Source organism: Chiloscyllium plagiosum, chromosome 7 (genome assembly GCF_004010195.1).
Source record: "Chiloscyllium plagiosum isolate BGI_BamShark_2017 chromosome 7, ASM401019v2, whole genome shotgun sequence".
NCBI lineage: Eukaryota > Metazoa > Chordata > Chondrichthyes > Orectolobiformes > Hemiscylliidae > Chiloscyllium > Chiloscyllium plagiosum.
This window is the reverse complement of record NC_057716.1, coordinates 51336328-51348285: the sequence shown is the minus strand read 5'-3', so window position 1 is coordinate 51348285 and position 11958 is coordinate 51336328. Positions and strand designations below refer to the sequence as shown.

Genomic DNA, 11958 nt, shown 5'->3' with positions numbered 1-11958 from the left:
TGTATCCCATTCCTCCTGTCCTTCTGAATGAGCCTACCATGGGGAATCTTATCAAATGCCTTGCTGAAGTCCATATACACCACATCCACAGCTCGACCCTCATCAACTTTTCTAGTCACATCCTCAAAGAACTCGATAAGGTTTGTGAGGCATGACCTGCCCCTCATAAAGCCGTGTTGACTGCATTTAATCAAGCAGTCCAGTTGCTCTTCCAGTTGGTCATAATTCCTATCCCTCAGAATCCTTTCTAACACCTTGCAGATGACAGACGTGAGACTTACTGGTCTGTAATTGCCGGGGATTTCCCTATTTCCTTTCTTGAAGAGAGGAATTACATTTGTCTTTCTCCAGTCCTCAGGTACGACTCCAGTGGAGAGCGAGGATGCAAAGATCTTCGCAAGTGGCGAAGCAATTGCATTTCTCGTTTCCCAAAGCAGCCGAGGACAAATCTGGTTCGGGCCTGGCAACTTGTCAACCTTAATGTTTGACAAAATTTTCAGCAGATCAGCTTCCTCTATCTCTATCCATTCCAGCATGCACACCTGCTCTTCAAAGGTTTCATTCACTACAAAGTTCATTTCTTTCGTAAAGACAGAAGCAAAAAACTCATTTAGGGCTTCCCCTACCTCCTCAGACTCCACACACAAATTCCCTATGCTATCCCTGATCGGGCCTACTCTTTCTTTGACCATTCTCTTATTCCTCACATAAGTGTAAATGTGATGTTTATGTTTAGTTAGTTGATTAGTTGGTTTCTTTGTTTTATGTGAAGTGGATACAGAAATGACAAACATAAAGAGAAACACAGAAAAGAACAGAGAACAAAGAAAAGGAAATTTGAAAGAATTCTCACATGGGCAGAAAGCAGAGAGCCATTTTCAAAAAAAATGAAACATTTTTATTTTTACTTTTTCCACAAGGGTTGTTAACTCCCCATGATTATTCTAGGGTTTTAAAGATTTAATGATTACTCTCCTGCATATTGTTGTAAATATGCAGTCCAAAAATAATAGGGCTAGTAAAGAAAATTGTGAACTTTTCATTTTCTGTAAACATTTACTGGTATTTATTGGTGATGAAAGTACTGGAGTTGAGCTAAGAGGCTGTTTTACTAGATGGGGCAGTTGGAGGTAGGAAATCAAGGTGAACGCTCCAGGAATATGTTCAACTATAGATGGATGCCATAAGTATTACAATAGTCAACCAATACATATTCTTAAAGAGTGCAGCATTTACCGTTCAACACCATTCAGTTTATGGCGATGCTTTCTGGACATCAGAAGTCCACCTCCCCATGCAGCCTGCAAATAAGTGAAAACATGATTACTGGTACAGTTTTTCCATTAATATGATAGATGAATGATAGAGTTAAAATGGAAAAATATAACTTACATCAACATGGAGCCAGAGATTATACTTAGCACATATATCGGCAATTTCTTCAATGGGGTCAAATGCACCATATACTGTATTTCCTGCAGTTGCATTAACATAAATTGGAATATAACCCTGTAAAGACATGGAAGTTTTTTTGATATGCCAGTGAACAACATTTTAAATCCAGACCAAGGGTTTCTATAATAAATAATTGGGCATTAGAAATTGCGTTAACAATAACAAAACACAATCTCTTCTAATGTAAGTTACAGTCACCTAGATCATTGGAATTAAACATGGACACATACCTTTTGCTTAACTTCAATAATTTTTGCTTCCAGATCTGATGGCATTATTTTTCCTCTGTAATCATTATAGAAAAAAAAGTATAAAATTTATAATTTTCATGGTTGGAAAATCAGCAGATAATAGCATCATAATTTTCAGATCATTAACATGTGTACATTTGAAATGAACTCTGCGGCTTTATACTGAATTTTACCTTTCATCGCATTTTAATAAAATCACATTGTCTGTTCCAAAACCAAGGGCAGCCCCAGCCTTCTTTATTGAATAATGACTCTGTAAAAAACATATATGTTCAAAATTACTAATATTAGAAAATACGTGTAAACTTGAAGAAATAAATAATCAATAATAAATCTGAAGAATCACACAACTTACATTTTCTGATGTGAACAGAATCAGTTTAGGAGCTGCTATCATCCCTTTGGCTTTAACATCTGGGAAATACTTGTAACGAGCTGCCATTATGCTATACATATTTGATATAGCCCCTCCTAAAAAGAAATAAATTTAGCAGGAGTACTTTTACAAGTTTACCTTTTCAAAAATGTTCCAAAAGTTGCTGCTTGAAACCATAAATTCAATATATACTAGCAGCTCAATGATTTCTGTTACAGTACCTGCTAAAAATCCTGTCTATTTTCCTTCATATGGAAAGGTACAGTTATTGTTGACAACTGATTTCTGTGTTTATAGCCATAATCTCTCTTAGGCCAGGACAAAAGCCTGAAGTTAGTTGAAATGCAATTAGTTGAAATGCAAAATCAAATACAAATGGGACACAGGAATCAAATTTTTTTGTGAAGCTAGATTTTCTAGATTTCATTTTTAATTTTTAAATATTTACTTTTCATCTGAATGGATTTTCAGAATTTAATGGTTATAGTTGTGGATTAGTTTGAAATGTACCCCTGTTGAAAAGCATTCTTTTCAATAGAGCAATTAGTGCTACCTGCACACAGCACTGTCCTACATTCACAATGGAATAATAGCATGATTAACTTTAAAATGGAAAGTAGGCAAGTCTAAGAGCAAATAAGGTTTTCAAACTGTCTCACAACAGAGAAGATACATTTTCTGACACTTATTTAGCTATTATTTCTGAGGGTATCCTACAGTCTCAGGAAATCAATGTGAAACAACATATTTGTGTTGATGCTGAACACATCCTAGTAATGACATCAGAAAAACAAAATAATATTAGTGGCATAAAAGAACAAAGTTTTCATGATATTGAGCTTCTGTCATTCAATATTAAAAATCCAGATAATTTTTATTGGATCTCTATAGGAGAGAGTTTTAAAAATTGCAAAAAAATCTATTTCAATGGAAGAGAGTGATATCCAAAGCTTTAATTTACAACATGTTGCCTAGGCTATTAAATTTAGAGTTCCTGTTTATATTCACGTGCATTTCTTAATTAAATATTTATATTGAATTGTCATTTTGCTGATGCATAACAGCATCATACAAGTAAGGATACGAAAACTGAAAAATAATTTTCAAGTTGGATTTTTTTGCTGAACCTGAAATTGCATGTTTGCTTTCACTGGCTTGACAGAAGAACCAATTTTGTGTGGTTACATGGTTATAGATTGAAAATCCTACTGAACTAAATGGATAATACTACCTACCAGGTGAAAAGATTCCATCACCATCCCCGTTGGGCCAACCAATTATCTCTCGCATTTTCTTCAGTGTGATTTGTTCCATTAGGACAAAAACTGGTGCTATTTCATATGTAAACCTGTGAGATAAAGTATCATGTGTGACTACACTTCTGAGTTACCATCTCATTTTTAATCATAATGCTTTTGATGAAAGGTTGCAAGTCATTCATTTATAAGTAATAGATCAAAATTATTCTCAGGTACAAATATTTAGATGACAATGCAATACTTTCTCCTAACTATGAAATATAGGTATAACTGCCATTTATCTAGCAAAATCCAATTAATTTTATTTTAAAAAAGGTTCAACACCATGATATATCATTTGTAAACATGTCATTGTAAATAATGTGGAATGCCTGTTATTTGAACTCACAGACCATTCACTGAACAGAATAAATATAGACAAGCAGCCAGCAAAGATAATTAAGAATATTGAACTGGATTGCAAAGATCCAAAAACAATCAGTCACATAAAATTATCTAGGTGATGATCCCCCAAGGGCAGTTTTGTTTCTGTAATCCATGGCAATCAATAAATGTCAAATGTAATTATAAATGATGATTACCAAATAGCCAAAGAGAGGAAAATACTCAGCCTTTAAAGATATCCACTGCAGATGTGAATGAAAAATACAGTGTACACCTTGAGAAGAAAATCTGATCACGTTAGCCTAATTCTTTCAAAGAATGGATTGGTAGGTGCCTTAATGTACAGTGATTTGAGTCAATACTGCCAAGACAGTAACACTTTCATTTCTGTAGCACTATAATATAATAAAACATCCTGAGTTGCCTAATGCATGATGAGCAGTTTCCTAACAATTAAAGACATGAGAGGAGACCAAAAGCATGGTCAAAAATATAGGTTTATATGAGGCTTTTAAAAATACACATAAAAGAGCCATAAAGAATCTTGGAAACATTGAGAATTCCAAGATTCAAGTCATGCAGAATGAGCTGCCAGAGGAAGTGCTGGAGGTGGGTACAATTACAACATTTAAAAGGGCATTTGGAAGAGCATATGGATAGGAAGGGTTTACAGGGACATAGGCCAAATGCTGGCAAATAGAATGAGGTCAGATTGGGATGTCTGGTCAACACAAATATGTTGGACCAAAAGGTACGTTTCTCTGCTGTATGACTCTATGACTGTAAGTGCCTAAATGTTCTAGAGAAAATGGTATAGGGCTGTACATAAAAAGCATATGTCTGCTGATGCCAACATTCCTATAACTGTGCATGCTCCTGCATGCCAGCAAATGCAGTCCTCATAAAAACCACAAAAAGAGGACTAAAGACACTGACTTAGTGGAGATTACATTCCCTCTAGTATGGAAAGAAGCCCTTCGGCCCTACAAGCATTCTCCAAGAGAGACCCACCCAGAACAATTCCCCAACATTTACCCCTGACTATTGTACCTAACACTATGGGCAATTTAGCATGGCCAATTCACCTGACATGCACAGCTTTGGATTGTGGGATGAAACCAGAGCAAACTCACACAGACATGGGGAGAATGTGCAAACTCCACACAGACAGTCACCCGGGGCTGGAATTGAACAGGGGTCCCTGGCACTGTGAGGTAGCAGTGCTAACCACTGAGCCACAGTGCCACAATACTTAAGTAGGGGAGAATATGCAGTAAAATATTCTGTTCTGTGAGAATACATACTGAGAAAATATCAATTGCATTGGGAGACAAGGTATCAATGGAGATGAGCAAAGTTAAAAAAAAAGAACCTGTTGAATGGACATGGACAGCAGAAGTCAGTTTGAGTAAAATGGAATTTAAAGGACCAATGACATTGACAAATATCAGCGTAAGAAATATCAGACCTATGAAGAAAAATATTAGAGGTGAAGGGGATAAAGTCAGTGTAGAGGTGAATAAAGTTCCAAGAGAATAATAGTCTTTTTTTCATGTCACACGGGATGTAGGGTTTAAAATAGGCCATTGGGATTGGAGCGCTTGCAGCACACAAAGCCAGCAGCCCGGAAATGGAAGGGCTCCGTGAGATGTTGTATTTTTATAGCACCGGGGAGAAATGCTGTGCCCCATGAGAACCTTCAAACAATTCAATGGAATGCTGAGAGAACGGAGCTTTGTGGATATTTCAAAACTCACCTTCACAGAGCTCCCATGCTACTACATTTCAGTGAGGATCAGACTCACTTCACTGTCAGAGAGGCTGATTTAACAATTATGCTCCAGACTCGTGGATCCTGGCTGCTCGGCGTCGTTCTACCCCCCCCCCCCCCCATACTCTGAATGCATTCGATAACTCTCAGCACAAACAACTTTCAGGCATATCGATATTACGTTTGCTCTTCATTCCAACTTGTCCTAATGTCGTAATGTGTCTTTAAGTATTGAAGTTTTACAAATATGTGTGATTTATTCTGTTACACTAATGCAATGACCGCTGTACTGAGGGACTTGGGATTCTGTCTAATCCTGTTTGTTTGGGTTAATATTCGAGGCGTGTTCATATGTGACAACAGATAACGTCAATACTTTGCACTTACCTTATCGTGTTGTACATATTTTACATACCCTGTCATTGCATTGGCTTAAAAGGACTATTTTTCGTAGAATGCTTTGTTTTCTGCCAGTTTCACTCTGGACCAGCAACCTGCCCGAGAGCGCTCTCTGGTGTACGAAGTAAATAAACAGCTACAAATTCGTCATTGCACTTCTAAACTCTGGTGCTGAGTTATTTCCAATTTCTAAATGATATGAGAATTTTATGTTGAAGTTAATCATGTGCCCAGGAAGATTGCCCTTGGGCAGTCTGCGCCACTATAGAGGAGGACTGGGTGGCTTCAAATCCCTCTGGGTAACCTCATTCAAATCTGATGAGCTGTGAAAAATTCTCACGGAGACATGTCCGAATCGGATGCATTTTCCTTTGTGATGCTGTCCTTAATAATAAAGTGGAATGAAGTGCATTCTCGAACTTACATGTTAGTGTTAGCTGTTGACGTGAGCCACTCTCCAGCCAAGCCGATAATGTCAAGACCAGATGAGAGTTGGTTGAAGAAGCGAGGGTGCCCTGCGGGAAGGGAAAAAAACAATGAAGCATCAAAAGGTGCAGACCCCAGCGTCTAATCCGTTCAAATGTTTCAGTCCATTTTCTATTGGATCTAAGTTTATGCCTGGAACTGATTGCTTCTCGCTAACCTGGGGTAACACTCATACATTGCGTTTATACAGAAATGACCTGCAGTGAAATCGACATCAATTCACCCGGTATTTCTGCATCTGGACAGACATTTACGAGCGGGAAGCATTCATTCCAAAAGGTCGCTCGGGGTAAATATACATCTAGCGCTTTAGGTGCGGTAAATGTACGCTCTCTCTTCAGTCTCGCTGACATGTTCACTTTATTCGCGCACAAAAGCGTCCGTTTTGTAAACTTCCCAAATCTGAAACTTGGGGATGAGTTGGCGAGGATCGGAAGCGGCTACCTCGCCAAAGGGAAGCGACTGTGTTTAACTGATCTAAGAGACCAGTGGATATTTTTGTTGGGATTGCCCTTATCTGGGTTCTGGAGTGGCTGTTCTCTGTTGTACCCCTTAACAGTGAACAGGTTTTCTAAATGACTCACTAAATGTCACGATTTTTTTTTTACAATATGCTAAATGAAAGGTATACTTTTGAAATCCGTTCAGGAATAAAACATTAATTGATTTAAAAAGTATTTCCGGCAATTAGCCACTCCGTTACACTAGCAGCATGTCGACATGCTAATGAAATGTTTTAAGAATCTGGAATCAAGCTCGGTCTTTCTTTGTCCGAACAAGGGGACCTGGCGAAGACGACGGCTGAGTCTCGAATCCAGGACAGCCTACAAAGTATTGAAAACTCGAACGGATAGTCAGAAACTCAGCCACTCGCGATTACTGGGAAATGGTCACTGCAAACCATTGTGCCTGTCACATTCACGTTCAATCTTGCGCTTTACTTAAGAGTGCGTTGGTGAAAGGTTTGTTCAAACAGAATAACTGATCAAATCAGCGCTGTGCTGAGTGAGAATCCACATTCCAGCAGAAAGGAAAAGGTGTGGACAAAGTCAAATTCTGAACCTTCCCATTAGCTCTTTCTATTTTGATTGACAGGACTCCTGCATTTCTAGGTCAATGGCTCAGTGTACAATGAAAACATCTGTTTTTGCATAAAATTATTTTCGAAGATGGCTTTTCATTAAACGCACATTTCGTTCATTGGGCTTTAATTACACGAATCAACAGACTACGGCAGCCAGCTCCGAGTTTCACCGAGAAACCTGGACTGGGACACAATGTTGACAAAGTCCTCGTTAAACAATCTGTAAAAACAACTATTCAGCTCTGAGACTGATCGCATTTGCTTAGAAATATAAATACACATTAAGAACTTGAAAAGTATAAATTTCAATGCACTGGCAATACGTCAGCCCTCTCCAACTCAAGATTAAATGATAACGTTTCACTTTAAAATACAGTTCTTGCAGTATTTATCAATATCAAGTATGGGGAAACGAGGGTAAAAATCGTGGTTTTCCTGCCAATATACATGAAGCTTCATTTGTAGCATAATCGTTTAGCACAAATGATGGTTATAAAGAATTAATTCGGTCCGTTCGGTTGATACTGGACGGATTGCGTTTGTTGGAGTGTTATGTGTTGGAGCTAATGTGCAACGGGGACTTGTAGTATGTGGGGGGAAAGTGACGGGAACTATTCGCAGTTTGAAACACACCGAGCAAACAAAGAACTGCGGATGTTGGAAATCAGAAACAAGATCAAAAATTGCCGAAAAAAAACTCAGCAAGTCTAGCAGCATCTGAGGAGAGAAAACAGCGTCCACTGACCCTTGATCAGAAGGGGTGAAATGCACTGACTGTGTTTATGCTCTACGTAAAAATGATAAACCGAGGGAGGGATCTATTTAGTAGCCAGTCTTGTGAAGACCGACGAGAACAGCGTTTTCCTTTCTTCAGATAATTTGGAAATGCTGGATTGGAGATGGGGAATTGTCAGGAAACAATAGCACGGCGCATGAAACAGGGCCAGCACACAATATCATTCCTTTCTGTCACTAGCTCTGAATGAGAGCACCAAATCTTCCAGGATCAGGGACACAGGAATACACTTTGTGTAGGAGCCTCATTTTAATCCAAATCAATATCGACATTGCTCTCCTTAAGTGTGTAGAAATGGGGGGAGGGGTGTAATATTCCACAAGATGAGGCACACCGTCAGTTTGAGGATCACACACACTATGGCATCCGATGTTTGCATCTTCCGTCTGGGTAACTACTCAATGTTATGCATGTATTTATATTCGCAGTAGTAACTAATAGGTCCTGTATCATGACTGTGGCCCTGGTTGTGTGCAGAACAGGAATTTTATGTTTTTTTTAAGCGGTAGCACTTCAATTCCGGTGGCAGCTACTGTCAGAGTTGCATTAGATGCCGCTTTCAGAAGCGACTAGCTGAAAACTGAAATCGAAATTTGGCCGTAAGATCTTATCCGACCTGGTTAGACATCGAGAACCCCACCGAGCTCGATGGTACCTTCTTTACGGCATCTTTTAGACCAGGATCCTGGCAACGGCATGTGTGCATCACCTCCCTGTTATGATCAGTCAAACGGTTGACTGCGTTAAATTAATTACAACGAGATGAGTTCCGGAATGAGGAGGATGCAACTGTACGGGATTATGTCAACGGGGATCTGTGAATAACCAATTATTCACCAGCCGAAGAACGGTGACTGAGAACTGTCCGAAAATACAATAAAGCCAGAAGCTGAGGGAACACTCACTACTGGCTGCGAGTAGGCGGAATGGCCAGATTTGAACGTGTTCTCCATAAGTTCATGTTTTAAATGAATTGACAACATCTAGAGCAGACACTCAGAGAAAAATAATTGCCTTTCGATTTGATCACGATCGTCGCCCAAAATTAGATGAAAATGAAGGTGAAATGTTTGATATGAATATCGTGCATGGCCGTATCTAATTTGACCAAGGCTGCTTATGGAAAGGATTACAATGATTTCTGCTATTCAGTCCTGATTTCACAAATGACTTCTATTCAGTCGATAGGAAATAAAGTATCGTATTATATTCTAGCCAGTTTTATTGTTCCTACTGTCTTTAGATCTGGTGGTATAAAAAAAGTCATGCCGTAGTCAACAACTAGAAATTAATCACGTCTCGACACACGAGATTGACTCTGCTCCTTGGAGCTAAGTAGGTCAGTAAGTTATGGCAAACTTCAGCAGCAAGGTACTTATCTCACTGACACCCAGGCTATAACCTTTCTGTTCCACCGATTTGCGATAAATTAAGAGCTACTGGAATTGAAACAGAACACCCTAACAGTTCCCAATTTGCACACATTGTATGTTCATCCATTTGACAACGTAGATGTATAGGTTGCATTTTCAGATGATGGAACTATGTTAAGATCTATGTCTGGAATAGAATAAACCTCACTCCCATCACCCAGAACACGATATGTGAAATACCAGTCAATAGCAACGCCGGCCCATGAGGAATTCAAAATGGTCCATACAGCACAGCCATAAACCTCTTATTCTACATTTTGTAAGAAACAGTGGGCATTTTCTATTCAACCAGGAAAAGGCAAAAAAAACTGATATAAAGAAATTGAGATTTTTGGCAACTTGTGAACAAAAACGTGGTTTTAACCTTGAAGGATGTTGTAAGTGAGATTGTGAACTTTACCTGTACGAACGCCATATTTGAGTGTGTCCCTGCAGTCCACCAAAATCTGCTCTAGAGATTCAGGATTGTCTGAAAGCTCCAGGTTGAAACCTTCTATTCCCTCCAGGAGCTGATGGGGATGATGGAAGTCGAGTACTTTCGTGGACCTATCGAAAGTTTTCTTGATGTAATTGAGGAGAATGTCGACCACTTCCAAAAGGAATTGGGTGGTCTGCTCTTCTCCATTTTTTGCTGGTAACAAGTCTGAGAACGAACAGATGTTACACGTAGTTTACGATATACAGCATGAAAGCAACATTGCGATGTTCATTGGTTCAATGAAACATACAAACCGGCGGAGTGCTGCACACTGTACCGTTCATTCAAGAACAAAATCCATTCCACTGTTAAAAGTACAAACATTTTAAAATGCAGTGACGCCATCCAGTGTTAAAGAGTAACGCACTCAACAAACACAAATTTCAGAAATAGCTCTCAACGGAACTAGATTTTCGGAACAATAAAACAAAGAACTGCGGATGCTGAAGATCTGAAATAAAACACACAGAAACTGCTGGATTGACTCAGCAGGTTTGGCAGCATCCTTTTCTTACCTTTTTCTACAAATATGGTAACATGTCAAATAACTAGAGATTCATAGAATACATTGAGCAATGTAAGCATGCTGCCCCAGGGATTGAATAATAGTCCGTTTCCATTGTACACGATTCTTTTGCAAGCTTTCGCCAAAGTCATTCTCTATTATTCAGAACTTACCTCTGGCGTAGAGATTGGAAAAATCCGTCTCCGTGCGCCTGAATATCGAGTCCCTTTCGCTGTTTTCGCTGGTATTCAGATTCCTGGAGGACTGACGGTCTTTCATAGAATTTACGCTCCTGCTTTTATCCTCGATGCTGTTGGTCCTTTGCAAAAAACCTATGTTGTTGCAAGAAAGACCGGTCAGAAATGGTCTCTTTCCGCTTCCAAACATATTGTGTTGTTGTCGTGTCGTTTACAAGGAATGCTAGTCGGATAATGTGTAGCAAGTGAGAAGATTTTGCTTATTAGAGATGCGCTGTGACCCCCAACAGAGAATTTATGAGTATTTGCCTGTGGGAGGGTGCGGTCACGATGTCGTCAGCACAAAACCAACCATGCAAAAACAAATATTCGTTATTTAGTGTACTGGTAAATTCTTGCTAAGTAAACCCGACACATTGGACGGCCAGAAGCAGTCTCTGGAAGAAAGAAATACACGAGTCGGAAAAAGCCTCCGGCTAAAGTTTCCAATCTATCAAAATGAAGGGAGTAATGATGGATGAAAGCTTACTGAAACGTGCTAACTATATCTAATGTAAATCTCGACATCTCGAGATTCATTTCCTATCTAGATCATTGCACGACTGAATAGCTGATATAGTTCCATTAGAGTTAGAGATAATTTTCGCTACAATTACTAGTTCCAGCCACAAAGATCATTACAGTCTTGGCCCTGCTCAAATAAAGTCTTTAATCTGAACTTCAAGAGTGATTAACATTGTATCAAAATTATTTCAAATTGGGCAACTTCAACCGTTGTCAAAACGGTGGGAATGCCGGGCTATCGCCAGGAATTTTTTTTTGGTTCCATCTTTGCCTCTGGCCCGGTTTTGATCAGACCTCGCTGAATCAGAATGAGTGCTGTTCTCACTCAACCCCGGGCTCGTATTCAGCGAGTCCGGCAGAAGCTGATCACCTATTCGGCTTTGAACCGCTGGCATTTGACCAGTCACCAACGTGAATAAAGTATTTCTCGTGTGAAACGTTCGGCTGACGAGCAAGGAGAATTGTTTCCTTTGTAAACATGCTCGCCTTTTCTCTGCTGGTGAGGGCTAATAATGTTCGC

At 39.2% G+C, this 11958-nt stretch overlaps 1 protein-coding gene across 5 annotated transcripts in view; it reads right to left on the bottom strand.

Moving 5' to 3' along the window:
• LOC122551587 (glutamate decarboxylase 1) overlaps window positions 1-11958 on the bottom strand; it is a 62730-nt gene that overhangs the window by 42050 nt on the left and 8722 nt on the right. For 4 of the 5 annotated variants that reach the window (XM_043693707.1, XM_043693708.1, XM_043693709.1 and 1 more), the window contains 9 exons: window positions 10851-11009; window positions 10095-10337; window positions 6320-6410; window positions 3318-3430; window positions 2062-2177; window positions 1880-1959; window positions 1686-1740; window positions 1393-1509; window positions 1237-1301 (listed from right to left, as the gene is read on the bottom strand). In XM_043693707.1, coding sequence (XP_043549642.1) covers window positions 1237-1301; window positions 1393-1509; window positions 1686-1740; window positions 1880-1959; window positions 2062-2177; window positions 3318-3430; window positions 6320-6410; window positions 10095-10337; window positions 10851-11009 — 1039 coding nt within the window. Of the gene's footprint in view, window positions 1-1236; window positions 1302-1392; window positions 1510-1685; window positions 1741-1879; window positions 1960-2061; window positions 2178-3317; window positions 3431-6319; window positions 6411-10094; window positions 10338-10850; window positions 11010-11808; window positions 11849-11958 lie in introns of those variants that run through there. The other variant, XM_043693712.1, reaches the window with a different exon arrangement.